Below are 26,251 nucleotides of genomic sequence, written 5' to 3'. Positions count from 1 at the left end.
ACCTGGAAATTCTGAAGAATCAAATGGATTTGGTCTTGTTGCCTCTAACTCTAACAAGAACATCAAGAAAAAGGTGTTTAAAGGAAAGAAGAAGACTCATGTCAATCCAAAGGATATTTGTAACTACTGCAAGGAGCCAGGTCATTGGAAGAAAGATTGTCCCAAGAAAATGGGCAAACCATCTGCTGCTGTTGCCAAGGAAGGTTCCACATCTGAAAATGAGCTTGTTCTCTCAGTTGCTGATCACCACCAACATTTTGAAAGTCAGTGGATATTAGACTCTGGCTGATCCTTTCATATGTGTCCCAACAAAACCTGGTTTGACACCTATGAAGAGAAATCGGGTGGAAATGTCTTCATGGGAAATGATGTCTCATGCAAGACAATTGGAATTGGCACAATAAAAATCAAGATGCATGATGAAATTATCCGAACACTCACTAAAGTTAGGCATGTTCCAGAGCTGAAGAAGAATCTAATCTCCATAGGTATTATGGATGGAAAGGGGTTCAAATGCAGCACTGAAAATGGGGTCATGAAAATTCAGAAAGGCTCTACAATGGTGATGAAGGGTATAAAGAGGGGTAATCTCTATATACTTCAAGGTACAACATGTATTGATGATGGTCTAGTAGTTGTTGCATCAAGATCCAATAAGAGCATACTTGACTTTACTCAACTGTGGCACATGAGGCTAGGTCATATGAGTGAAAAAGGTATGATGATACTTCAAAAACAGCAACTGTTGGGAAATCAGAAACTGGATGAACTGAAATTCTGTGAGCACTATGTTTTCGACAAGCAACATAGGATTAAATTTCCTAAAGCAATTCACACCACCAAAGGAACTCTTGATTACATTCATGCTGACTGTTGGGGGCCTGCAAGAGTACCTTCTCTAGGTGGTGGAAGGTATTTTCTGTCCATAATTGATGACTACTCAAGGATGACATGGATCTACATCATGAGTCAAAAGAGTCAAGCTTTCAAATGCTTCAAAGAATGGAAGGCACTGATTGAAAAACAAACTGAAAGGAAAGTTAAAAGACTCAGAATTGATAATGGCTTGGAGTTTTGCTCAACAAAATTTAACAAATTCTGCAGAGATGAAGGGATTGCTAGACAGCTTATTGTTAGGAACACTTCTCAGCAAAATGGAGTTGCTGAAAGAATGAACAGAACACTCATAGAAAGAACAAGATGTCTATTGTCTAATGTTGGTCTCAATAGAAGTTTTTGGGGAGAAGCTATCAATACAACCTGTTTTCTGATCAATAGAACACCCTCTACTGCTATAGGACTTAAAACTCCTATTGAAATCTGGAATGGCAAAACAGCAAACTACTCAAACCTAAAAGTATTTGGCTGCAATGCTTATTATCATGTCAATGAAGGAAAGCTGGTACCTAGATCAAGAAAGGGTTTGTTCATGGGTTATGGTGATGGGGTGAAAGGCTATAGGATCTAGTCACCATCCGAAAAGAAAGTTCTACTCAACAGAGATGTAATTTTTTATGAATCACATATGTTTCATCGCAAGCTTGAGGTTCCAATTGCTGGAACATAGAGCTGCCACTCTCCTCAAGAAAAGGATGTAGAATCTACAACCAAAGACTCAAAAAAAGGGGGCCATTCCGAAACATCTCCTGTGGTTCTTCAAGAAGGTGAGAAATTAGAAGATTTCAGTGCAAATGAGTCTCATTTGGCTACTGAACCTGATCCTCCACAACTCAATTCTGAAATCAATCAGAGACCAAAAAGGGTCACTAAACCTCCTGAAAGATATGGTTTTGAAGATATGGCTGCCTATGCACTACATGCAGCTGAAGAAATAGATTCAAATGAACCAGCCACTTACCAAGAAGCTATCAATCATCCTGAAGCTGAAAATTGGTTGTTAGCTATGAAAGAGGAAATGGAATCTTTATATAAGAATCAGACCTGGAAACTTGTTGAACTACCTAAAGGAAGACATGTGGTAGGCTGCAAGTGGATATACAAGAGGAAACCTGGTCTTTCAGAAAAGGAAGGGATAAGATACAAGGCTAGGTTAGTTGCCAAGGGATTCAACCAGAAAGAAGGAGTAGATTTCAACGAAATTTTTTCTCTTGTGGTCAGACATACATCCATCAGGGTTTTGCTTGCTATAGTGGCAAACCAAGATCTGGAACTTGAACAACTTGATGTCAAGACTGCTTTTCTTCATGGAAGTTTGGAAGAAAATATTCTAATGAAACAGCCTGAAGGTTTTGAAGTTCAAGGAAAAGAAAGGTATGTTTGTCAACTACAGAGGTCCTTGTATGGGTTGAAAAGCATGTGTGATATACAAAATCTGAAGATTCTCCTTAATGGTGAATTTGATATGAAAGATCTGGGGGCTGCAAAGAAAATCTTAGGAATGGAAATCTATAGGGACAGAACTCAAAAAAGGCTATTTTTGTCTCAAAAGGATTGCATTCAGAAGATACTTGTGAGGTTTGGAATGACTGACTCTAAACCTATCAGCACTCCCCTTTCAGAAAAAGAGAAGTTGTCTGTTGTGATAAAGGTTCAAGCTCAAGCTGATCAGGACTACATGTCAAAGGTTCCATACTCAAGTGCTATTGGCAGTCTCATGTATGCCATGGTTTGCACCAGACCTGACCTTGCTTATGCTGTTACCATGGTTAGTAGGTTCTTAAACCAACCTCAGAAGGAACATTGGAAGGCTGTGAAGAGATTTTTCAGATATCTAAAAGGGACTGCAGATGTAGGATTGATCTATGGATCTCACTCAGATTGCTGTCTCACCGGCTATTCTGATGCAGATTTTGCTGTTGATCTTGTCAAGAGAAGGTCATTAACAGGGTATGCTTACACCCTTGGTGGCTGCTTGGTGAGTTGGAAGGCAACACTTCAACCTTCTGTTGCCCTCTCAACTACTGAGGCTGAATATATGGCTCTTACTGAAGCTGCAAAGGAAGGAATTTGGTTGAGAGGTCTGATAAATGATCTCGGAATTAATCAAGAATATGCTAACATCTACTGTGACAGCCTTAGTGCTATATGCTTGGCCAAGGATCAGGTTCATCATGATAGAACCAAACATATAGATGTTAGATATCACTTCATTCGGTCAAAAAGAAGAATCAAAGTTCATAAGAACAGCACTCTGCACAATCCTGCTGATATGTTCACAAAGCCAGTTCCAAAGAGCAAGTTTGATCACTGCTTAAGCTTGCTTAATGTTGACTGCTGGGGATAAGATCATGAGTGTTTGGAGGGAGCAGTTTGTGTCCTATATGGATGTTAGTTCAAGGTGGTGTATTGTTGGGCTGTGACCTAAATCCATAAGGAAGTTTATTCTGTTATATTTTTTTTGTTTTGTCCTCTGCCTATATAAGGCAAGGATGCCCTGTATTTTAAATTAGAATAAGCTTCCACTTGTATACTGCAACCATAATAAAAGCTTTCTGTTTTTCCCTCCCGTGGATGTAGTCTTTCTCAAGGTGAACCACGTAATCCTGTGTGTGTTCTTTCTCATTCTTCTCTTTTTCACCTTTGCTACACAATTCAGTGTGTATGACATTTCTGGTCTGCTGCATTTTTTGTTGTTGTTCTTACTTGTTCTTTATCACTTCCATAACAGTCAGTTTGAAGAATCTCACGATTATACTTAATTAGGACTTAAGAGTTTGATAATAAACCATCATCTCTTGTATTGATGGAAGGAGGTAATTTATGATCTTGTTGCCAATATTGCAGCTTGAACTATTTGTCAAAACTTGATGACTGGTAAATAATCAGTTTGAGTACTGCCTGAACTAAATAACAATATGGTTGGATATATTAATTTTTTTATGATTAATTTTTTACTTTTTTTTTTGTCTTTTTGAAATTGCCTTGCGCTTCATTCCTCTCTTTTGTTATTTTTTGTTTCATTATATGAATATTGGGAATAACGGTTAGTGAGTGTACTTAAATTTTTCTGTAATATCGTTCATGTAATTAACATTAAAGTTTTTTAAAAGCGGAACCTGCTTCATACGAGAGAAAAATGAGTTTATTTTCTGCTTGTTTAAAACTTTTAATTATATTTTACCACTCAAGACTTTCAGATTAAGCAAATTGCATGATCTTTTGAAGCTAACTCTTTTTTGTTATTCGACTTGTTAAATCGTTCTGAAAATTGGGAACTCTTTTTTCTGCTAAATTGGTTAAGAATTAAATAACATATAGGGCATTTGGTCTAGTGGCATGATGGGTGCAAGAGGTCCCGACTTTAATTCTCGGAATGCCCCATATTAATTTTATTTAAATATCAATTATTATAATGTTGTACTTTATTATAACTAACCTAAAATGGAAAAATAAATGAAATTACATTTAGAACAACTTCAAAACTAATGCATTTTCAAATGAGGAGGATCATATTATATTAACAAATAATTACGGATTAAAGTTATTGTCTTATTGACCGTCTAATTTGATATCTCCTCTTTCCAAATAACTTAAATTGTTAGTTTGGTTAACCAACAATTGTAATATAAAAATTTAATTAAAATATCTGGATAGTGTTGCTTAAATTTAATTACAAGCAAACAATAATTCAAATTTTATTGTATTATATAATGAGCTATTCGGTTGGTTAAAACTCAATTGTTGAATTTTTAATTAAATAATGGAAATCTAAACTATTTGATCAAATATAAGTTTAATGGTTGTTTTAGTCCCTTAATTTGGGTTCTTGTTTTTATAGTTCTTGAATTTGCAGAATATTTTGTTTAGTCATCTTGATCATTTTCTTGCGGCTTGGATGCACAATTTTTAGTATTTTTTTACTCTATGAAGGACTAATAAAAAAATTTCACGAATTTTAGCGACTAAGAAATACACATTTTAATTTGGAGGACTGCAAAAATAAACTCTTAAATTTGAGGAATTAAAAATATATTTAAGTCTAAAATGCATTACTCTCTCTGTTGTATTATAATTGTTATTTTATATTATTTTACATAAATCAAGAAAAATCAATAAATAGATATAAAGAATATCAATTTTACAAAATTAATATTTTCATCATTAATTTATTTTTTATTTCTGTAGTCTATATCATTAATATTATAGAGCTATAAATGAAAAAAATAATTAATGTTACATTGGTAATTAAAATAATAATCATTTCATAACATTTGTTCTTATAGGACCATTATTATGAGACGAAAAGAATTTTATAATATTATTTCAAATATTGTTTTTCTAACTAAGGTGTAAAATATATGCCATAAAATTTAAAACCAACAAGATCCATCATCAGAGGTTAGATAACCAAGTTTCTTAAATATTGATAAGTTTTTAATCATGTATATGGAAAACATTTTGTTAAGAGAGAGAGAAAACATATATATCTCGAAAAGAGTTGATCCCTCACTGTACTTGGTGAAAATAATCGAACTTTACTCCAATGTTATACAACAATATATTGGCCTGCGTATTCTTTTTTATTTATCAATCAATAATATTGCATAAGAATGGATTGCGTAATTGGTGACCAGGTACTCTTGAAAGATAAAACATGGCAACAATTGTTCATTAGTGCAACTACGAATCTACGATCGCATAATTAAGAGCTCAACTACGTCCACACAGCTCAAGCGCACCTCCCACTCACATTACTTCAACAACAAAATTAAAGAATAATAGCCTTTAAACCATAAACAGTTTATAAAACTTCGTTATAAATTAAATGCAACTTAAAACATCCCTCAGCAGCAAAGGAAATGGACTAAAACCCTATAGCTGCTTGTGAAATTCGAAATATCTCAGACTCTTCTTACCATCAAAACAAAAAACAGTACTCATCAAAAACAAACAGCAATGAAAATTGACCACCGCCGATCAAGAACCTAGTTTTGAAAGTTACGGCTACATGAAATCGGCAGAAACTTAAAAATATAACTTAAACAAAACACCTAAGACTCTGCAAGGATAAAACTACTATAAAGGAGTAACCACGATGATGATCACATGTGCTAGCAAAATTGCCCAAATGCAATCACTTCTTCTTGGCAGCGGCCTTGGTGACCTTGGCTCCGGTGGGGTCTTTCTTCTCAACACTCTTGATGACTCCGACAGCCACAGTTTGACGCATGTCCCTCACAGCAAAACGACCAAGGGGAGGATACTCAGAGAAAGTTTCAACCACCATGGGCTTGGTTGGAATCATCTTAACCATACCTGCATCACCATTCTTCAAAAATTTGGGCTCCTTCTCAAGCTCCTTACCAGATCGCCTGTCAATCTTGGTCAAGATTTCAGAAAACTTGACAGCAATGTGAGAAGTGTGGCAATCAAGCACCGGTGCGTATCCATTTCCAATCTGGCCAGGGTGGTTCATGATAATGACTTGAGATGTGAAGTTGGCAGCTTCCTTGGCAGGGTCATCCTTGGAGTTGGATGCAACAAAACCACGCTTGAGATCCTTGACTGCAACATTCTTCACATTAAAGCCAACATTGTCACCTGGAAGAGCCTCTGTGAGAGCCTCATGGTGCATCTCAACAGACTTAACCTCAGTTGTCAGCCCAGTGGGACCAAAAGTCACCACCATACCGGGCTTCACGACACCAGTCTCAACACGTCCCACTGGCACGGTACCAATACCACCAATTTTGTAGACATCCTGCAATGGAAGCCTGAGTGGCTTGTCTGAGGGCCTCTTGGGCTCATTGATTTGGTCAAGAGCCTCAAGGAGAGTTGGTCCCTTGTACCAGTCAAGGTTGGTGGACCTCTCAATCATGTTGTCACCCTCGAAACCAGAGATGGGCACAAATGGAATCTTGTCTGGGTTGTAACCAACCTTCTTCAAGTAGGAAGAGACTTCCTTCACAATTTCATCATACCTAGCCTTAGAGTACTTCGGGGTAGTGGCATCCATCTGAAACAACAATAGAACATGGTTAAAAGTTCTGCAGTATTCCATAAGAAATAACCAAATTCTCATCAAATCCAATCATTTTAGTCAAAGAAAGCTTAGATTTATTATACCTTGTTACAGCAGCAGATCATCTGCTTCACACCAAGGGTGAAAGCAAGAAGAGCATGCTCACGAGTCTGTCCATCCTTAGAAATACCAGCTTCAAAACCACCAGTGGTGGAGTCAATGATAAGGACAGCACAATCAGCCTGGGAGGTACCAGTAATCATGTTCTTGATAAAGTCACGATGTCCGGGGGCATCGATGACTGTGCAGTAGTACTTGGTGGTTTCAAACTTCCACAAAGCAATATCAATGGTAATTCCTCTTTCGCGCTCAGCCTTGAGCTTGTCAAGCACCCAGGCATACTTGAATGACCTCTTGTTCATCTCAGCAGCCTCCTTCTCGAACCTCTCAATCACACGCTTGTCAATACCTCCAAGCTTGTAGATCAAATGACCAGTGGTAGTTGACTTCCCAGAGTCGACATGTCCAATGACGACAATGTTGATGTGAGTCTTTTCCTTACCCATGATGACTTAAACTGGAATCAATTCAAAGAAACACGAGTCAGAACTCAAAATAACTATAAACCAAATTATCACACAACTAAATAACAAGGTAAAGGTATAATCCAAATTCACACATTTATAGTTACCAATAACAAAAAATTTCTAAAACAGTGAAAGCCAAGAGAAATATTCTAAAAAGTAAATCAATCTGTAACAGCAAAAACAAACTCAAAAGCATATGGAAATCTAACAGAAAAATCCATATGGAACAACAAAAACAAACATATCAAACATGGTTCGCATCATACATAGAACCTTATTCAGTATCCACAGTGTTTTCAATAAATTAAAAAAAAATTTGAAAAACAAATTTCATATTTCAAAAGCTTCACAAAGAATTAAAAAAAAAAAAAGCTCTGCTAGATCTAGATATGTTCGCGTACATAGTAAAAGATTACGCTTGATAACGTGAGAACAAAACCACAAAAAAACAATCGACAAATTCATATCAACAAGACTCCTTCAACGTGTTTAAAAAAACTTCATCGTGTTACAAGAAAATTTAATCGTGTAAACGAACATAAACATAAATCATGGTTCTGCCTTAACAGATCCATAATAAAACAACCAAAACGTCATAACCTCGTAAAAAATCAAACAGAGTCGCACGTTTATGACACAAAATCAACAGATCTGCGACCTCAACAAAAAGATTCACCTCCAAAACACAAAACAACTCGAAAATCTCTTCCGATTAACTGATTCAAAAACCAATAGAATCCACAAAAGCAAAGCGAAACAAAACAACCGAACATTCACAACATAAAGCATAAATAAATAAATAAATAAACATACACCGAAGAAACATCATCGTAAAGAAGAGACAGGCATGGATCGAATGGAAGAGACAAGAGCAGAGGCTGTTACCTTTGCGAGAAACGAAGAAGGTCGCTCGTTCGGAATCCTCAGCCGCAAACACAGAGACAGAAACAGAGCGAGGCAGCAGAGTGATGATGAAAACTAGGGTTACTTGAATTTTATAATGAGTGAGCTACTTTTTGTTTCCCATAATGGCCTTAGGTTTCTCTTTGGTTTCCCATTATACCCTGCTTCTCTTTGTTGAACGTTACTGTGCTTAACACGCGTGGGATAGCGCGTGTTATTAACGCGCCTTTGTTTCCTTTGTGGTTTGAGCAATTTGGCGTCACGCGCTTTGGTTCGCGCGGATGTCGGGTTTTGTGGGTTCGGCGTAGTCCAGTTGGCATTGGGCAAGGACGAAACAGAAGGCTGCGATATTATGAGTTACCACGACATCGTTTCGGCTAGGTTAAGATATTGTAACGACATCGTTTTGGCTCACGTTCGAACGTGGCAAATGCTGGGATTAAAATAAAATCATATCTAAGATTTTTTTTTAATCATAAAAAAATAAAATTCATATAGGTTTACTAAACCTATCTAATTTAAAACTATCTTAGATTAGATAGGTTTATCCTTAAAAAAAAGATTAGATAGTTTTAAATAAAGATAGGATTAATTTTAGAGTTTAAGGATTCACTGTTTTGATATAAAAAAATCCTATCTAATTTAAAACTATCTTAGATTAGATAGGTTTATCCTTTAAAAAAATATTAGATAGGTTTAGTATTTTTTTTAAAATAAAGATAGGATTAGTTATAGAGTTTAAGGATTCAATGTTTTGATATAAAAAAAATCCTATCTAATTTAAAACTATCTTTTTTTATGCGAATTTAAAACTATCCTAGATGATGGGTTTAACATTTAAAAAAAATAATAGATAGGTTTAGTATTTTTTGTAAAATAAAGATAGGATTAGTTTTAGAGTTAAAGGATTCACTGTTTTGATATAATAGGTTAAAATAATTATTTTCTTTATATATACTAAATAAGATATAATTTCAATTCAGAAACCTAATTAAAAACCTGATAAAAGTCTACGGACCATGAAATAATTAAACATATTTTAAAATTATATAATTGTTGACCTATTCAAGTTATATATATATATATATATATATATATATATATATATATATATAACATGAACGTTTGTATGTTGTTATTATATTTTAATATACTAAATTTGATATATTTTATAATATTTATCTTAATAGATGTATTTGTTTCATAGAATCTTCTTTTATTCTCATGGGAATATCGTTTCAAGGTATTTAAAACAAATATATTTGCTTACATTTTAATATTCATAGGAATAGTTTTTAAATTTTGAAATAATTTCAATAAAAAGAGAAGTTACATGTGTATTAGACAATAAATTTTCACCTTCCCACATGAATATCACTTTCTCATCCCTTCTTAATGGGAATATAGATGCAAGAAAATATGGTAAAAAGAAAGAAAATTATAGTATTCCCCGTGATCAATAATACCCATAAATATTTTTTAAAAACTTTAACAAATATGAGAATGTATATTCTAGTCTTCATATTCCCGAGAATCTATTAATATTTAATGAAACAAATATCTCCTTAGTTTTTCTTCTTTTTTAATTTATTGTTTTGTTTGATTTATTTGTTATTTTTTATTTGTGGGAATCAAAGACAGGGGTTTATTATATTTCACGTACCTGCTCAACCAATTAAGCTACATTCGCTTGATATTTATTTGTTATTAATTATGTGTTTGCATTTTTATTACGCTAAATTTGATATATTGAAATAATTTGTCTAATACATTAAAATTGATAAGTTGAAATAATTTGTCTAATACGTTAGATTGAAATAGTTTGTATGTTTGTATTTTTATTACGTTATCATATTTCATTGAGCTAAATTTGTTATGCCATACCATTTTATTATTATGAATTAACATGTAAATCAATTTTTGTTTCATTTCCTTTCAAATTATTTGTCTATGTTCTTTTAATGATAAACTTGTTAATATTAATTGCACTATATTTACTTTTTGTAAAGTAAAAGACACATATGCCCTTTATTTTAGTTTCTACTTATTACCATTGTATAATTGTAGATAAACATGTTAGTAGTGATACTTTTTTGGTGATCATTATGTCACTAGTGATATAATTGTTAATAGACAAATATAAAATTTAATTTTTTTAATTGTTTTTTTTTTGCTAATATTTTTTAGGCGACCTCTCTCAAGGACCACTTGTGAATGGAGTATCACTTTTTGTATTCATTAGATTAATCTTGTGCCTACGATGCTACCATGCATCTTTGTTACAAATATTATTTCCTAATACTCTCTTTATGCTGCCACAACAAGCCTCAAACTCCCTTGCATCGTAACCTTATCTTTCACCATGCACTGTCGAAACGGCAATCCATCCCTTTCAAAATGAAATATGAAATTTCTCTGTTTGAATAACACGAAAAATTAAGACCAAGAGGGAGGACACGAAGAAATTAATCATTGCCAAGGGTTTCGAATTTGTCATCAACAAAGAAGTTGCGATGGTTTCACAACATTGAAGCCACATGTCTATGTACGGCGGTTTGATTTTGATTTTACGATATAGTAGCTCTTGGTTTATGTTTGTTCACAATTGCTTTTCAAACACATAATGAAAACCTTTTATTGAAATTTCAAATGGGTGTCTTAAAACTTTTGAACTTGACGTGTAATGGGTATTTGTTGGTTCTTCAAATAAACTTGGTTAATGGTATTGTGAACAACTTTGTACTCCATTAATGCCCCAGCTTTATGCATTTTGAAATTTAATATCTTCCATTTGTTATTGTGCATTGGGGATTTGCTAGTTTGGTGAGTTTAGCAATGTCACTATGTTTTTATGTTATCTTTGTTTTGGACGGAGAAAGAATGAGAAGGCTATGGTGGCAGTTAGGGATTACCTGTGATGAAGGTGTCATTAGAGTCATCGTTAGAGCTTCCATTAAAGGCATTGGGAGAGGGAGGGATAGAAAGGAGGAGATATTATAATGAGGAAGGATCCATGATGATGGATCACTTATAAAAGTGGTCCGCCAAAGATGCCACCTATTTTTTATTTTAAAATTAATAAAAGTGGTTCGTCCTCTTGCTTAGTATATCATCCCCTATTTCGACTCTCATCACCCAATTTCAAAACCATTGTACTAGCATAACCCAAGGCAAAGAATTAGTAACCCAAAGCTTACAAAACTCAGACTCTCAAGGCCCATTTCAATTTCAAAATAACTTACTCTTTTTCAACTAAAAGCTCTTCATTCCAAATTATGGTATATGGCACCAAGATTGCTTCAAGAGTTTCTTTCTTCCTTTTTCATTGGTCACTCAAGGGTCAAGGTCACCATAGCTCACCTAGCAACATCCTTCTATTGGCCTAGTATTCGCCGTGACACCAAACTTTTCATCAAAACTTGCCTCACCTGCCAACAAAATAAACCCATCAACAGAAAACCTTTTGGCCTATTACAACCTTTACCCATACTAGCTTAGGTTTAGGATGATCTCACCATGGACTTTGTGACCCATCTTCCAACTTTGTTTGGACTAACAGTAATTTGGGTCATCTCGATAGACTCTAGAAATACACCCACTTCTTGACACTTCCCACACACTACACAACCCCTTTTTAGCTCACCATTTTTTTGTGGACATTTACAGGTTGCATGGACTTTGGGACCCATCTTCCAACTTTGTTTGGACTAACAGTGATTTGGGTCATCTACGATAGACTCTAGAAATACACCCACTTCTTGACACTTCCCACACACTACACAACCCCTTTTTAGCTCACCATTTTTCTATGGACATTTATAGGTTGCATGGCGTGTCGTGCTCTATATATAGTCTCAAATTGTGATCCCTTGTTTCTCAGTCAATTTTGGCACAAACTCCAAGGGACAAAGCTTTGTTTTAGCACCGTTTACCACCCTTAGTCGAACAACCAAATGGAGGTAGTCAACCGTAGTCTTGAGGTTTACCTTTAGTGTTTCTTTGATGACCACCCTCACTCATGGTATAAATACCTTCACTTGACCAAATACCAGTTTAACACATCTTTTCATTTGGCTATCCAAAGGACATCGTTCCAAGCATTGTCAATTGCCCACCCCCTTCCATTTCAGACTATATCGCAGGTTGTGCCACTCTTGGATCCTTCCATGAGTCCCTATAACAATGACAACTGGTGTTAGCTTAGCTCAAACAAACACTAGCCCGCACCCGTTAGAGCATAACTATCCAAGCAAATAAGCATATAACAAACTATACCTTTGTTGTCAATGATTTGGTTCTTTTGCATTTGAAAAATCATTGCCAACAATCCCTCACTCAATGTCGTTCCAAATAGCTTGCTTGCCATTTCTTTGAACCTTATTGAGTTACTCGCCGCATTAGCAATGTTGTGTATGAACTTGAGCTTCTGGCCAACTCTAACATTCACAATATCTTCCACGTCTCTCTTTTGTGGCCTTATTTTGGTCCACCACCAACCGACAAAGCCTCTCCCCCACCCTCACTAGAAGATTTTTTTCCCCTCATTTGCCATAAAGCATATAATATTTAAACTCACTTATGACCTTTCAACCCAACACACTTCACTCAACCCTTCCACTTATGTCACAATAAACACATCAGTTCAAACTCCACCAACCGTTGTTACTTCCAATGCATCCTCCACAGTCTAAAACGTGTCCCCATACTCACCTTATCCAACTGTCTGTCTTAATGCAACTAGCTACCACTCATGTGACCTCCACCAACACTAATAACCCTTCCTCATATTCCTTCTTGGACCTAACCTTTTTACTCAACCTTGAGGACAAGGTTGTTCTTGGACTGCTAGACATTGTTAGCAAGCCCACATCTATGAAGGTTATAAGAGTCATTACCTGTCTAGGAAGTTTCTAGATTATATTTGAATATCCTTTGGTCTTATCATTACGTATTTGGTCTTATCCACTCTTGTATTTAATTATCTCTAATGCTCAAATATAACCAAATGTTCAGACTGGATCATGAGATTGTTAACACTTTTTGTCTATTTAAGACATTATTGTAGTGATTGATGATATAAAAAGAAATATTGTAAAAGTAGTCTTAGTGGTAGTGTAGCTATAGTAGTCTATTGTAGAAATCCTAATGGGTGTCCTAACAAAGACAAATTAAGTCTTTCATGCCAACAAAGAACAATTTAATTAATAAGTATCAAACTCATATTTCACAAGGATGATTCAAATCTCGTCGATAATGTAACATTGTTGATCGATAATCTTTTTAAGTTTTGAAGCATATCCTAACTTTAATAAATCCCCAAGAGTCAACTCACCTAAACTTTTTAATCCAAAACCAAAAAAAAAAAAAAAACAAATTAACTCATTCCTAAATTCTATACCAAGGGCATAATAAAACTGAATCTATAATTCTATAATAACACATACAAAAATGATTTTAAAAAGGAAATGTACACGTGGCTTTTTTAGAAGTCTTCATTTCCCTTTTTAATGAAATTTTAATTTTCAACAATAATAGTTGTAAATTGACAATTTCAACATGTTATTTAATACACAATTTCTTAACCCACTCAACACTCTTTCTTTTCTTTCACAACCCACACTAATTAATAGAAAGAGAAGCATCAAGAGAGATTTTTCTTTCTTTCTTTTCAACCTTCTTCATTATATGTTTTTTTTTTCTTTTTTTCAAATAAAAAGAATCATCATGAAAAATCGAAAGGAGGAGCATGGATTATTCCCTGTAAGTAAGTAAAGGCGCTACTTTTCTTTTCTGATGAAGAACATTGTCTATACATATTTTTTTTTTCCTTCTGAAAATTGGTAGAATTTTTTTCCAGCCATAATTTGAATATCCAAAGCAAGTTATTTGAAGAGGAAGATTAGTATTTTGTTTTATCCGTGTTCATGTTCTATATTTTTATGATTTTTAACTTCTAATTTTCTCCTAATTTTAGGACACCACTTCACCTAATAATAAGTTGAGGAATGACAATAATCATTTATTAGAAAACAACAAATTTTTAATTAGCTTTTCCCTTTTGATTTTTTTTTTATTAATTTGCTATCCATTTTGTGCATATATCATATGTTGTTTTACTATAGTTGAAGAAATTGTTTTTAATCACCTGCTATTGCAAATTTAAGGTAAATTACAAGTGAATTGGACATTGCTTAAGAATTGTATTGGAACAAAACAACCATTGTTAAGGAAGATATAATTCAAAATATTATGAAATTATGAGATGAATTTAGTATTTCGGCTAAGAGCTTTATGAAATGGAAGTGAAGCAAATAACAATAATAAAGTCAAACATAGATCAATTTTATAGATGCATCTACAATGATAAAACAATTGATATATGCATGTGATTTTTAAATAAAACTTTAACCGAAAAATGCCCCCTCCTCCATTTTCTTCTTCATCAACCTGAAAGATTTTTTTTAAAGCAAATAGAAAGTGAATCTCACAAGTTATAAAAAAAAGGACCTCCTAAAATTTGGAACCAACATACCAATACATAGACACAATATCCAACAAAAAAGAAAAATATGTGCCATACGAATATGCAAGACATGCTGATAGAACAATTCAAAGCTTTTTAAAAAAATTAGATGTGCTTCCAAATCTTTGTGACTAAACAAGCACCATCCAAAAACGAAGACATTTATAACCAAAAGACTTGCCCCGAAATAAGTGAACAAATTATTGCCTGAATTTTGTTTTTAACGCGTTTATTTTAATGGGATAACATCATAACAAATTTCACCCTTTGATATCATTAAAAATTCCACCTGTCAACTATGTGTTTTTGTATGTGCTTCAAATAAACTCACTATATTTATTGCAATCAGTGTATGAAAACTGTGACAATGAAACCAAGAAAGGCAACTTTCATTCTTATCACAAGTCTTCCTTTTGTGGGAAGATGTACACTATTTTAGACTTAAGTGAATGTTAATTTTGAATATTGTTGAAGATTTTTTTGTAATTGACCGGACTTTAAATATTAAGATTGACCTTAACACTGTCATAATAGGAGTACAAAAAAAATGTCTTCAAATTACCAAAAAAATGTCTTCAAATAAAGGAAGTGTGTATGTAATTAGAATAAACCATAGAAGGTATTATTGTAATTTGCTTTTTTTATTTTTTCATTTTAGTCTACTCAAATAATTTTAAAGTGTGACCTGATTATAATAAATATTTCAAAACATTTACAATCCATTAGTTAAAATAAATAAAATGATAATAATTATAATTAATTACTAAAATTTTATCTATGCATAAATAATTAATAAATACTTATTTTTTATTACTATTTAGTTAACACTATTTATCCGTGCATGACATGTGTCAATACATCTAGTAGTATTAGTAAAAAACAAAAATGAAAAATAAATAACGAATGTTGTAGACGTATAACAGACGTATAAATGAGTGATACCGATACGTCACTTGGTTGGTTTTGGTTGGGATTCAAACCAACCATCCGCACTGTGCATCCCTTTCTTCCTTCTTCGTCTTATTATTCTCCAAAACTTCCTTCTTACTCTTCTTCTTTCTGTTTCGCACCCTCCAAACGACGTTGTTTCTCGTCGTTCAGCCATGTCGTACGACTACCTCTTCAAGTACATCATCATCGGTGACACAGGTTATGTTCTCGCCAACCCTCTTTTTTTCTCGCAATTGGGTCTCCGAATCTGACACCAAGTTTGGGTTTTTCTATGGTACGGTGCAGGTGTAGGGAAATCGTGCCTGCTCCTGCAGTTCACCGATAAGAGGTTCCAACCGGTTCATGATCTCACCATTGGTGTCGAGTTTGGTGCTCGCATGGTCACCATCGATTCTCGACCCATTAAGCTTCAGATATGGGATACAGTTAGTCTCTCTCTGCACTTTTTTTTTTTTTTTTTATAATTTCTATGACTTGATTATTTTTTGGTAGGGTATTTCAAATTAGGTGAGAATTGATTAAGGGTTTGTGTATGTACTAGAACACCACAGTGAAATTTTTGTGATTGATGGGTTTGAAATCTTTTTGTAAGTTTGTTTTAATTTTTTAATGTGTTTTTTAAACACCGATTTTATCATGGAAATAGGAGTGTAGTTGGTAAGGTTCTATAGCTAATAAAGATTGGTCGAATTGATAAGAATATAATATAGTAATATCTCACAAGGGTATGAGTTTGAATTGCGCTACTGATATGATGACTTAGTAGATGGATGTAAGTCCTCTTTGAGCAATAATGAGACCTTCCTTGACCTTGACCTTGACCCTGGTGAACTTTCGGAACCCAACACACCTAAACTTTTCTTACTCTGAAAAAAGGAATAAGGTTCTATACAGGGCATATCTAGTGATATGTGAGACAGTGAGAGAAGTTAAGTTTGACTATACAACCTGCAACCATACATGGATGATTAATATGTTGTTTTAATTTTAACTACTCATTTGAATTATATAGTTGAAATTCGCTCCTCTCATACTCTCATCTTTCATTTGATACGCTTGTAGGTTCTATATATAATATGTATATAGGTATTAGAACAAGGTGTTGGATTTGTGATTGTGAGAAATAAATCTGAATCTTATTGTGAAAATGGTTAAAACTTGTTTTAGGATGGGGAATCTGTAGTTGAACACTTGAACTTGTTAAAGCAGATATATCATACATGCACAACCTATTAGTTATGTCTTAGGTTGCTTAATACTTCTTTATCCTGTGGTGCTGCTTAATCTTCTTTATATTTTTCATCCATTTAAACAAGTCCTTGAAATTTGTAGTCATTCAACCTATTTCTGAAATTATATCTCACTGATAACCATTTAGTATATAATATTGACCCACATGTCTGTGCTTTCTAGTTTTGTAAGGCCAAGCTGGAAATTAAAGTGTTTGGCCATGCATGGTAGATTAAATTGAATCCGTAATGAATGCTTTCATTGCTTCCTTTGGTCCATGAGATGGTGTATCTGTAGAATCTGAATAAGATTAAGCAGTCATAATAGTGTTGAATATGGAATTCTTTAGTCACATATTCTGTCATGTCCAAATTGTAATTTTTAATAATATTTCGATACTGATGCAGAACTTGTTTGACTGTAGGCTGGGCAAGAGTCTTTTAGATCCATCACTAGGTCTTACTACAGAGGAGCAGCAGGAGCACTTCTAGTTTATGACATTACAAGGTGGGTTGTGCTATTGTCTATTTGACTAAAGATCTTGATCTACATCTTGAGAATAATACCAAACTTTATATCACCATTCTAACGTGCACTTATGTTGTGTGGTATTTTCCACTTTCATGAATACTAGCAATGCAATAGAAGTGAAATGCTGCACGGTTACGATTCTACAAACTTTTGAAGTTTTGGTGGTTGACTGTAGATATATTATTTCCATCTCTTATGTTAATGTTGATTGCCCTATTTGAAAGTTTCAATTATTTTGAACAAGGCATTTGTGTCTTAGTTTATTTCCAAATGTTAATGTTTGAACCCACCTTGTAATGCTTTTGGTTTTTCGATCCTCATTTGTGGATCAGCTCTAGTACTGCTGATAGCAAGCTATATTTTGTGTTACAATCATCTTTGTTTTGTTTTTTTTTTTGTCTGTTTCTCAAGTGTATTCTAATGTGCTATGCTGGTATGTCCTTTCTTCCTTGTACTATGGGCCTCCCAAGCAATGTACACTTTTGTTCCACATAAACAAATAAATATAATGTCCAATGATCCTGTCCCCCCTTTCATTTTTGCTTTTCTGTATGTGGTGGTGGTGGGGGTGGGTGGGGGTTTAAATCTGAGGTTTGTTCATTTTTTCAAAGTCTTTTCAACTGAAAACCAAAAGATTCTTTTGTTGACCAGGAGAGACACATTTAATCATTTAGCAAGTTGGCTGGAAGATGCCCGGCAGCATGCCAATCCTAACATGACCATCATGCTCATAGGGAACAAGTGTGATCTGTCTCATCGACGCGCAGTGAGCAAAGAGGAGGGAGAGCAATTTGCAAAGGAAAATGGACTTCTGTTCTTGGAGGCTTCTGCTAGGACAGCTCAAAATGTAGAAGAGGTGATGTATCTCAGTCAATAGCAAGCATGATACAGTACATATGCTTTGCAACCCCAACAATACTGTGAATTACCATCAAAAGCAACTTACTGTTTCTTCTGCAGGCTTTTATAAGAACTGCTGGCAAGATTCTTCAGAATATCCAGGAAGGTGTGTTTGATGTGTCCAATGAGGTAATTATATACTGTCAGTTTCATGCAAAAATCAGTGGGAAGTTAGTTGTGACTAACTATATCTTGGACTTTGGTCAATATTGGTCCCACTCCAATATGGCATCAGATTTATAAATCAAATTATCAAGATCAGAAATCATGTGATTTTGTTAATTCTTTCGGTTGTGTCTTGAGAATGGTATTTATCACCTGAGATTTAGGCTGTGTTAATGATGGCCGGTTTCACCAAAATGAGATTAAATGAAACTGAAGCATGGATCTTTTTCTTCTGTTTTTTTGGGTAAAAAGTAAATAAATTAAAAGGAAATCTTCTTGCATCCTTATCTTATGTGCCCTTTTGGCTAACATTACCAATGAATCTATTATTTCAGTCATTTGGTATAAAAGTTGGCTATGGACGTCCCCAAGGTCAACCAGGTGCCAGAGATGGAACTGTTTCAGCCAGAGGTGGGTGTTGCAGCTGATTGAGAGGGAAACAACTCTGAATCTAATCCCTTTTGTGCATCGATTTCTGAATTCCCTGTCTCAACCGAGTGTATACTCTTTAGACTTAGACATGGAACTTTTGAATAGCACTACAATTTCATGTATAGATCTAATCTCAAAGGCCTTCTTGGGACAGATTTCACTACATAGTTTAATGGTTGGCTGTTGTGTTCAATGCCAGTTTTTATTTGCCTTTATTGATTTATTATTACTTGGCTTAATATAAACATGGAGTAATTTCTTAGTAGCTTAACTAATACACTTCATTCAGCGTTAAAGCCCTTGATATTATCTTTGATTATTTTTGATAAAAAACAAAACATGCAAAAGTTGAATGTCTTACATGTCAACTGTTGAATGGAGTATCCAAAGATGATGTGATAGATTGTGATTGCACATGAATTTCTCTATATACTGTTAAACACGCACAAAGTTTTGAAGTTTTCATATGTTTATCATGATTTTTAATTAGTTGATAATATAAAATAAGAATTGTTAGTAACAATTTTTTTAACATTTTTTAATACATTCTATAACTGGTTAAAATTTAGAGAAAATGGACATTATATTAAAAGTGCAACATAATTTTACATTTTTAATTAATCATAAATTATTATGTATGATACGTTTATTAATTTTTATAATAGATGAGTTTGTTTGAATATAAAAAAATAACTTTAAAATACTTGTTTTTATATAAACATTAAGAAACAAATAGGATTTATTTTTTAAAATAAACAATTATTTTTTAAGCAGAAATAATTTAGACAAACACACTAAAAAAATAAAGTTATTTATTTTATTAAATTAGCATTTGTTTCAAAACAAATAAGCTTAAACAAATTAACCCAATAATTAATTTAAAATTTATATCAATAGTAATTTCATTTAAAAAGTCTTTATTCTAATTTTGTAATCTTTAATAAATCTTAATAATTAGTAGGATGTTCTTGGCACTTCTCATGTTAAATTGTTCACATTATCTTAATATTTTTAAATTTTTTTTCACAAAATTAACAAAATAAATTATTTTCTATAAAATACACTGAACTACATCTAAGCTTAATCAACTTTAGCAAAGTATCATTAAATTTTCTCATAAATGTATTTATTTTATAATTAATTTATAGAAATAACTAATTTTCAAAAAAAAAATCATGAAATTAACAAAATAAATTATTTTTACAAAATACACCGAACTAAATATGAATTTAATAAACTTTAGCAAGCTATCATTTAATTTTTTTCATAAATGTATTTATCTTATGATATCATCTACTCATGTATCAAAATTAATTTCATGACAATTTAAGCTGGTATACCTTTTAAACTGTCGTATGGGTCAAGTGCCTTATTTACCTACAATAGGAATAGGAAGATATAAGATTAGTTAAATAATTAAGGTGGGAAAAGAAAAAAGGTCATGGGTTAATTCCTCTTATTAATACAAATTAACAATTAACATTTACAAATAAAAAAAATACTATATTAGAACGAAATATTATTATTACTCACATTCCCCTCATTTAATATTATCAACACGTATAAGATTTATTTCTTCATCGTGATAAAAGATCTTTTATTCAATTACCAACTGAAAAAAATTGTGTATTAATATGTACAAATGACCATCCAAAAAAAATTTACCACCTGTAATCAGTTTGAAGACCTAAACAATTGGCAACACAATGAGAAAAACGTATAATGAACTTTATCAACTTCCATTAAAGAATCATGATAGGATAAAAAAATTAACTTGGTTATTTTTTATTTGAATGTTATTTTTGTTAGCAGAGAGGATGGATCTCACATCCTTTCCCCTCTTCCCTTAATTATCTAACCCGTTTTTATATTTCTATTCATCTCTAGAATTCATAATCGGAAAATTTGTATTTTGTAGTGCAAGCAAAAAGACATTTATAACCAAGTCCTGTCAAACTCACAAATTTCAACTCCGGTTAACTTCATTGCTTGTTTTTTACGTATAAGAAGATTGCATTTTCTTTTGAAAACCTAGATCAACAAAAAAAAATATTTTCTAGAAAAATCGCTACAATAAATACATCCAGAGAAGCTTCACTGATTCACCCTGCCTATGGGAACCAAGGACACAGAAAATATAATGTGATTTTTGGCTCCTGATGTGAAAGTATCAATACATGAATTACGAGCCACCAAATACCTGCAAGGGACAGAGTGGAAAGCCTTGAATTAAAAACTAACGACTTCATAAATCAAGTTACGACATATTTTCTAAAGAGGGAGAAAAGAGAAAACAGTAAAAAACACAAAACAGAATGAGACACAAATAAGAGGATTATTATCTCTAACCAACAATGAAAATGATACTTACAGCATCCAATATATCATCAGAGAGCTCAGGTTTATTTTTTTTGGTGTCAGCAGCTATAGGCTTTGTTTGAGGGAAATGGCGAATCACTTTTTCCACTAGTCCTGAGTCTTGTTGAATCTTCTGCTTCTGTGGAAGCAGAATGAAATGATGTCAGTATGAATATGAATAGATTCTTCAATATACTGTTATTTACTGAAATTTGAAAAAAAATACAGATGAAAAGAAATAGCTGAACGTGTCATTACTAATTTTCTGATTGCCTGATAGATACCCATTAGTTAGTTTGTTAGATAGTAGAATAATTATAGTTAGTAAGTTGAGGGTTGGAATAATTAGAAAAATAAGGCATGTTGCCTATAAATAGGAAGAGGGGTTGGGAGTAGTAGTTAGTCAATTGGAGAGTTAGTATTGTGGCTAGGGAGAGTCCTGAATCTCTTGAATATCTAGGGAAATTGTGCATTCTTTCTGTTCATCAACAACAATATGTTCTTAGTGCGCTCAACCCGAACCAGTTTCTATCAACTGGTATCAAAGCTCCGATCTAGGAGCAGTGGGGGGAAATTGACAAGAAAATTGCTTCAAGATTGATTCTAAGATTTGATGGAAGTGACGCCTATTGGTGGCTGATCAATGCAGAGCAGTATTTTGGGGTTAGAAGAGTACCTGAGGAGATGAAACTATCATGGATTGTTGCATTTGCATTTGAGAAGAAAGCTCTCAAATGGTGGGTTTCTTGTAAGGAGAGTAACCACAATGCAATCAGGTGGACTTTTTAGAAGGCAGTACTCAGGAAATACCAACTAGAAGCTTTGTCTTCAAGATTCAGAAACTGAGGAGCAAGAATGTAGATGCAGAGATGAAATTCAAGAGAAAATCCAAGAATCAATGGAGCGGAAGGCACAAGGTGATGACAAAAGGCAGCAAGAAAACAAACAAAGATGAAGAATGGGAGAGAAGAGAATCAGCGGCTCAAGGAAGAGAAACGAGGAAATAAGAAATTGATGCAGAAAAGAAAGCAGAATTGGAGGGACCAAAATTCTGGATAAAGGAAACATCTCAAGAGGAAGAAACCCAACAAAACCAGCAAGTAGAGAAGCAAGATCTAGGAGAATGAAAGAAGCATGATGGAGATGGAGGAATCGAGAGTAGAGAAGGAAGAAAACAACAATCACTCAACATTCTGAATCAAGAACCTGAAGACAGAAGCAAATATGAAAATTTGAAGGTGGAAAACAAGAACCACTTGGGAGAAAAAACAAACTTAAGCGAACTAGTAACAAAGAGGGACTATGATAGTCATCATCAGCTGCCACTTGCCATAGTGCAGTACCTAAGAGAGTCATGGAGTCACAGTCCAGTAGGAGATGTATTGACACTCTTTTGTATCCACTGAGATTAGGCTTGATTACCATGCTTCAATCAGTTAGAATACCATTGGGACTTCATTTCAGCAGCCACAAGCCAATTCATCTTGAGGACAAGGTGAAACTTTAGAGGGGGAGATTGATAGATACCCATTAGTTATAGTTGGATAGTAGAATAATTGGAGTTAGTTGAGGGCTGGAACGATTACAAAACCAAGGCATGTTTTCTATAAATAGGAAGAAGAGGGGTTGAGAGTAGTTAGTCAATTGGAGAGTTAGTATTTTGGATAGGGAGAGTCTTGGATCTCTTGAATATCCAGAGAAATTGAGCATTCTTTCTGTTCATCAATAACAATATGTTTTTTGTGTGCTGAACCTGAACCAGTTTCTATCATTGCATATTTGTGAATCAAATTAGGCAGTATTAAAAATCATAACAAAAGAATATCACATAACCATCAACAAATGCATGAGACATGATAATTGAAGAGTTTTTTTGGCTTCAAGGAAAAAGTATTGACATTAATAATCCATAAGTTCTTCCATTTGAGAAGATAATCATAGCTGCTTAGCTTGTCACTCTACCTTGCTTTTAAGGAGTTAAAGTAATTCAAATAAAAAGTTATACAGGTTAAATGATTAAGCACATTCAGTGAACCACAAAATAAAAGTGGATCAGAAATTCATGGAAGCTATAATCTCAAATGTCATCAAGAAGTAGAACTCAAATTATTAAAAATCAGTAGCAGTTGAGTTCCTTAAAACATAGAAGTGTTCTATTTATCTTGCAAGTCACAAACCAACAATTAAAAATTGCAGCAGATTCCAAAGCCAATGTTAATAATTTAATTTACTGTTGTTCCCAAAATTGTATTTATTTAAACTTAACTGCAATTCTCATTGTTAGGTTGGGTCCCAACAGAGAGCAGAACTCAAAGCCTAATAATCAGAGGATATTGTCTAGCTTTGGCACTCCCAAATAGTAGCCAAAAATAAGTATCAGTTGCATTGTACTGTTGTGCTCAAATGGAGATACAATAGATACACACCTCACTACCATTTTAGAGAGGCAATTTTTGTGCATTAACCTTTACAAATTATTTAAAAGAAAGGTCTTCCATTTCCATAACTCATGAGTAATTTATTTTAGATACAGATCAGGTTAGGTGAATAGGTGAAGACTGAAAAGAAAGCAGTAAAACAACTATCTCATGGTCTGCCAGAATTGCCACTCAGAACAGCTCTATGAAAACCAAAATAAGACACAGTATCAAGACTCAAGACAGCAGGGATGGGTGAGCTTTTGCCAGATTTATGGTTTAAAAATCTATTTCTTCTTGTTCAAGTTGAGAATTGGATAATGATAGTTATTTTATGATTCCTTTGAAGTTATAATTGTAGTAAGAAGTTTTAATTCCAAGACAAAATCCAAAAGTAAAACAAACAAGATATCTTAAATTAGAAAACCCAATTTTAATAGTGAGCTTCATTACTTGCTCAATAGCAGGCTCTGATTAATGGAGAACTTTTTTTAAATTCTATGAAAAATGCTACCCCATTTTCTGAACAATCCACACAGACAAGAAAAATAACTACCATTTAGCTGTTAGCATACCTTCTTTAGTCGGCCCTCTATAGCACTCAAAGCACGTGATTGATCAACTTTGGAAAGATAGAAATCCCTCTCTCTCTTGGCAGCAGAAAGTTCTACAGCCAGCTTTTGCTCCCGAATAGCTTTCTTTAAGGCTGTAAGATATACATTGTTTTAGCATAATCTGCTTATGCTTCACCAATAAAAACAAGACACTGATCATAAAGCACTTACCTAGTTCTTCAGTCAGATCATCCCACTTGAACTTACTTAAGTACTTAATATTCCAAAGATCATAGTAGAATGATGACCTCTTCTTACCCCCTTGTAGTCAATCAATACAAATTAGAAACTTGAAAACCAAACCAATACAGACAGACACAACAAATATCCCGCTACAATAAGCACACACAACTATGAACACAATTGTATTTCTATTTCACTAAATTTAAAGTATAAAACCAAATTCTAGAGTTTATAGAACAACACTATGATTCCCATTTAAAAAAAAACTGGAGAAGAAAGAGCAATAGGTATAGCCAAGCCACTACATGTGTATATAATCCAGCTACAGTAAGTAAACACCATATCATATTTTTTCCCAAAAATCATAGAAGTATATAATAGTCAATGCATGAGAATTGAGATATATTACTATTCTAGAATCATTAGGATTTAGGAGACAACATTACGATTTTCATTTAAGAATGAAGAACAAAGAGCAACAGGTGACCGAAAGCGATACAAGACAAGGTTCAAGCACATACCTATTTGTTCACCATTTAACATATTGGCAACCCTCTTAGCAACACTTTTATTACCGAATTCAACCCATCTACACAGCACAGAGAAAAACTCAATGATCAAATTCAAACACTACTAACCAAAAAAACCAATAACAACTTGAAGTCTTGAATAACTTCAATCAAATACCAATCCAAATATCCAATTCCCAAAAAAAAAAAATACCCTTCTGAATATGCTTGGTCTCGGGATCCACGTGACCTCTTGGCAGACACTTGGACAGAAGAATCTGAAAAAATTCAAATAATAAAAAAAAATCTCAACCATAGAATGCTATTAATCACTCGTGTTCAATCACTTGGTTGCTATACTATTCTACTTCTACCAATTTAAAAATGTTAAATATCAATTTCATAACAGTAAATTTTAAAATTTAATTAAAAACAAAAACGTTTTCAAGTTTGTATCTACATAAAAGTGTAATCCGAAAATTCTAGAGAGAGAGAGACCTTGAGGAGCGAGAAAAATTCGTTGAATATCGCCGAACTGAGAGAGAATGTGGCGAAGCTTGACGTGGTCCATGTGAGGGGGGATTCGACTCATATAGCACACGCCGCGCTTCTTCTCTGCATCCTTCGACGAAGCTTTCTTCTTCTTTTTCTTCTCTTTCTTCTTCAATTTCGCATTCTCTTCATCGGGTGCAGTTTCTGTTGCTTCAATTTCTGCGTCTTCTTTCTCTGAGTCTGAAGCATTCATCGTTTCTTTACAGCTTCTTCTTCGTGTGAAAGCTGAAAAAGGGTCGAATCTCACTTCAATTTTTTATTTATAGATAGGGGTTTTGTAATGTTGTCGTTCAGTTTTAAGGGCTTCGGTAAATGGGCTTGAATAAAGCTTTTGCAGCCCATTTAATATGCCAATTTTTTTTTTATTTATTTTACCCCTCTTCTTACTCTGTTTTTTTCCTCTCATTTATATTTCGAAAAGCAATTTTTGAAAGAAAGGAAATGTGAAGAGAGAGAGAGAAAACGATACAAATA

At 33.7% G+C, this 26,251-nt stretch overlaps 3 protein-coding genes across 3 annotated transcripts; 1 reads left to right on the top strand and 2 right to left on the bottom strand.

Moving 5' to 3' along the window:
* Window positions 1–5,684: 5,684 nt before the first annotated feature.
* LOC100785429 (elongation factor 1-alpha) lies at window positions 5,685–8,551 on the bottom strand. Its single transcript, XM_003553244.5, has 3 exons — window positions 8,395–8,551; window positions 7,027–7,499; window positions 5,685–6,916 (listed from the first exon to the last, which is right to left on the bottom strand). The coding sequence occupies exons 2-3, from the start codon at window positions 7,486–7,488 to the stop codon at window positions 6,035–6,037; spliced, it is 1,344 nt and encodes a 447-aa protein (XP_003553292.1). The 5' UTR covers window positions 7,489–7,499; window positions 8,395–8,551; the 3' UTR covers window positions 5,685–6,034.
* A 7,314-nt stretch (window positions 8,552–15,865) lies between these two features.
* Window positions 15,866–19,337, top strand: LOC100790031 (ras-related protein RABB1b). Its single transcript, XM_003553251.5, has 6 exons — window positions 15,866–16,084; window positions 16,172–16,311; window positions 17,541–17,623; window positions 18,299–18,503; window positions 18,608–18,676; window positions 19,048–19,337. The coding sequence occupies exons 1-6, from the start codon at window positions 16,039–16,041 to the stop codon at window positions 19,138–19,140; spliced, it is 636 nt and encodes a 211-aa protein (XP_003553299.1). The 5' UTR covers window positions 15,866–16,038; the 3' UTR covers window positions 19,141–19,337.
* Window positions 19,338–21,054: 1,717 nt separating this feature from the next.
* On the bottom strand, window positions 21,055–25,993 carry LOC100782763 (pre-rRNA-processing protein ESF2-like). Its single transcript, NM_001254241.1, is given in 7 exon segments — window positions 21,055–21,344; window positions 21,516–21,641; window positions 24,495–24,625; window positions 24,705–24,794; window positions 25,238–25,305; window positions 25,440–25,503; window positions 25,724–25,993. Coding segments are annotated over 7 exon segments (744 nt in total). The 5' UTR covers window positions 25,971–25,993; the 3' UTR covers window positions 21,055–21,326.
* Window positions 25,994–26,251: the final 258 nt, after the last annotated feature.

This window comes from Glycine max, chromosome 19 (assembly GCF_000004515.6).
Source record: "Glycine max cultivar Williams 82 chromosome 19, Glycine_max_v4.0, whole genome shotgun sequence".
In the NCBI taxonomy this organism is placed as follows: domain Eukaryota; kingdom Viridiplantae; phylum Streptophyta; class Magnoliopsida; order Fabales; family Fabaceae; genus Glycine; species Glycine max.
The sequence above is the reverse complement of the archived record's forward strand: the minus strand, read 5'-3'. Positions and strand labels throughout refer to the sequence as shown.

Coding starts and splice junctions, on each gene's coding strand:
- LOC100785429 (XM_003553244.5), bottom strand. CDS start 7,488: ATGGGTAAGGAAAAGACTCACATCAACATTGTCGTCATTGGACATGTC. Junction 6,917..7,026: donor TGATCTGCTGCTGTAACAAG/GTATAATAAATC, acceptor TTGTTGTTTCAG/ATGGATGCCACTACCCCGAA.
- LOC100790031 (XM_003553251.5), top strand. CDS start 16,039: ATGTCGTACGACTACCTCTTCAAGTACATCATCATCGGTGACACAG. Junction 16,085..16,171: donor CATCATCATCGGTGACACAG/GTTATGTTCTCG, acceptor GGTACGGTGCAG/GTGTAGGGAAATCGTGCCTG. Junction 18,677..19,047: donor TGTTTGATGTGTCCAATGAG/GTAATTATATAC, acceptor CTATTATTTCAG/TCATTTGGTATAAAAGTTGG.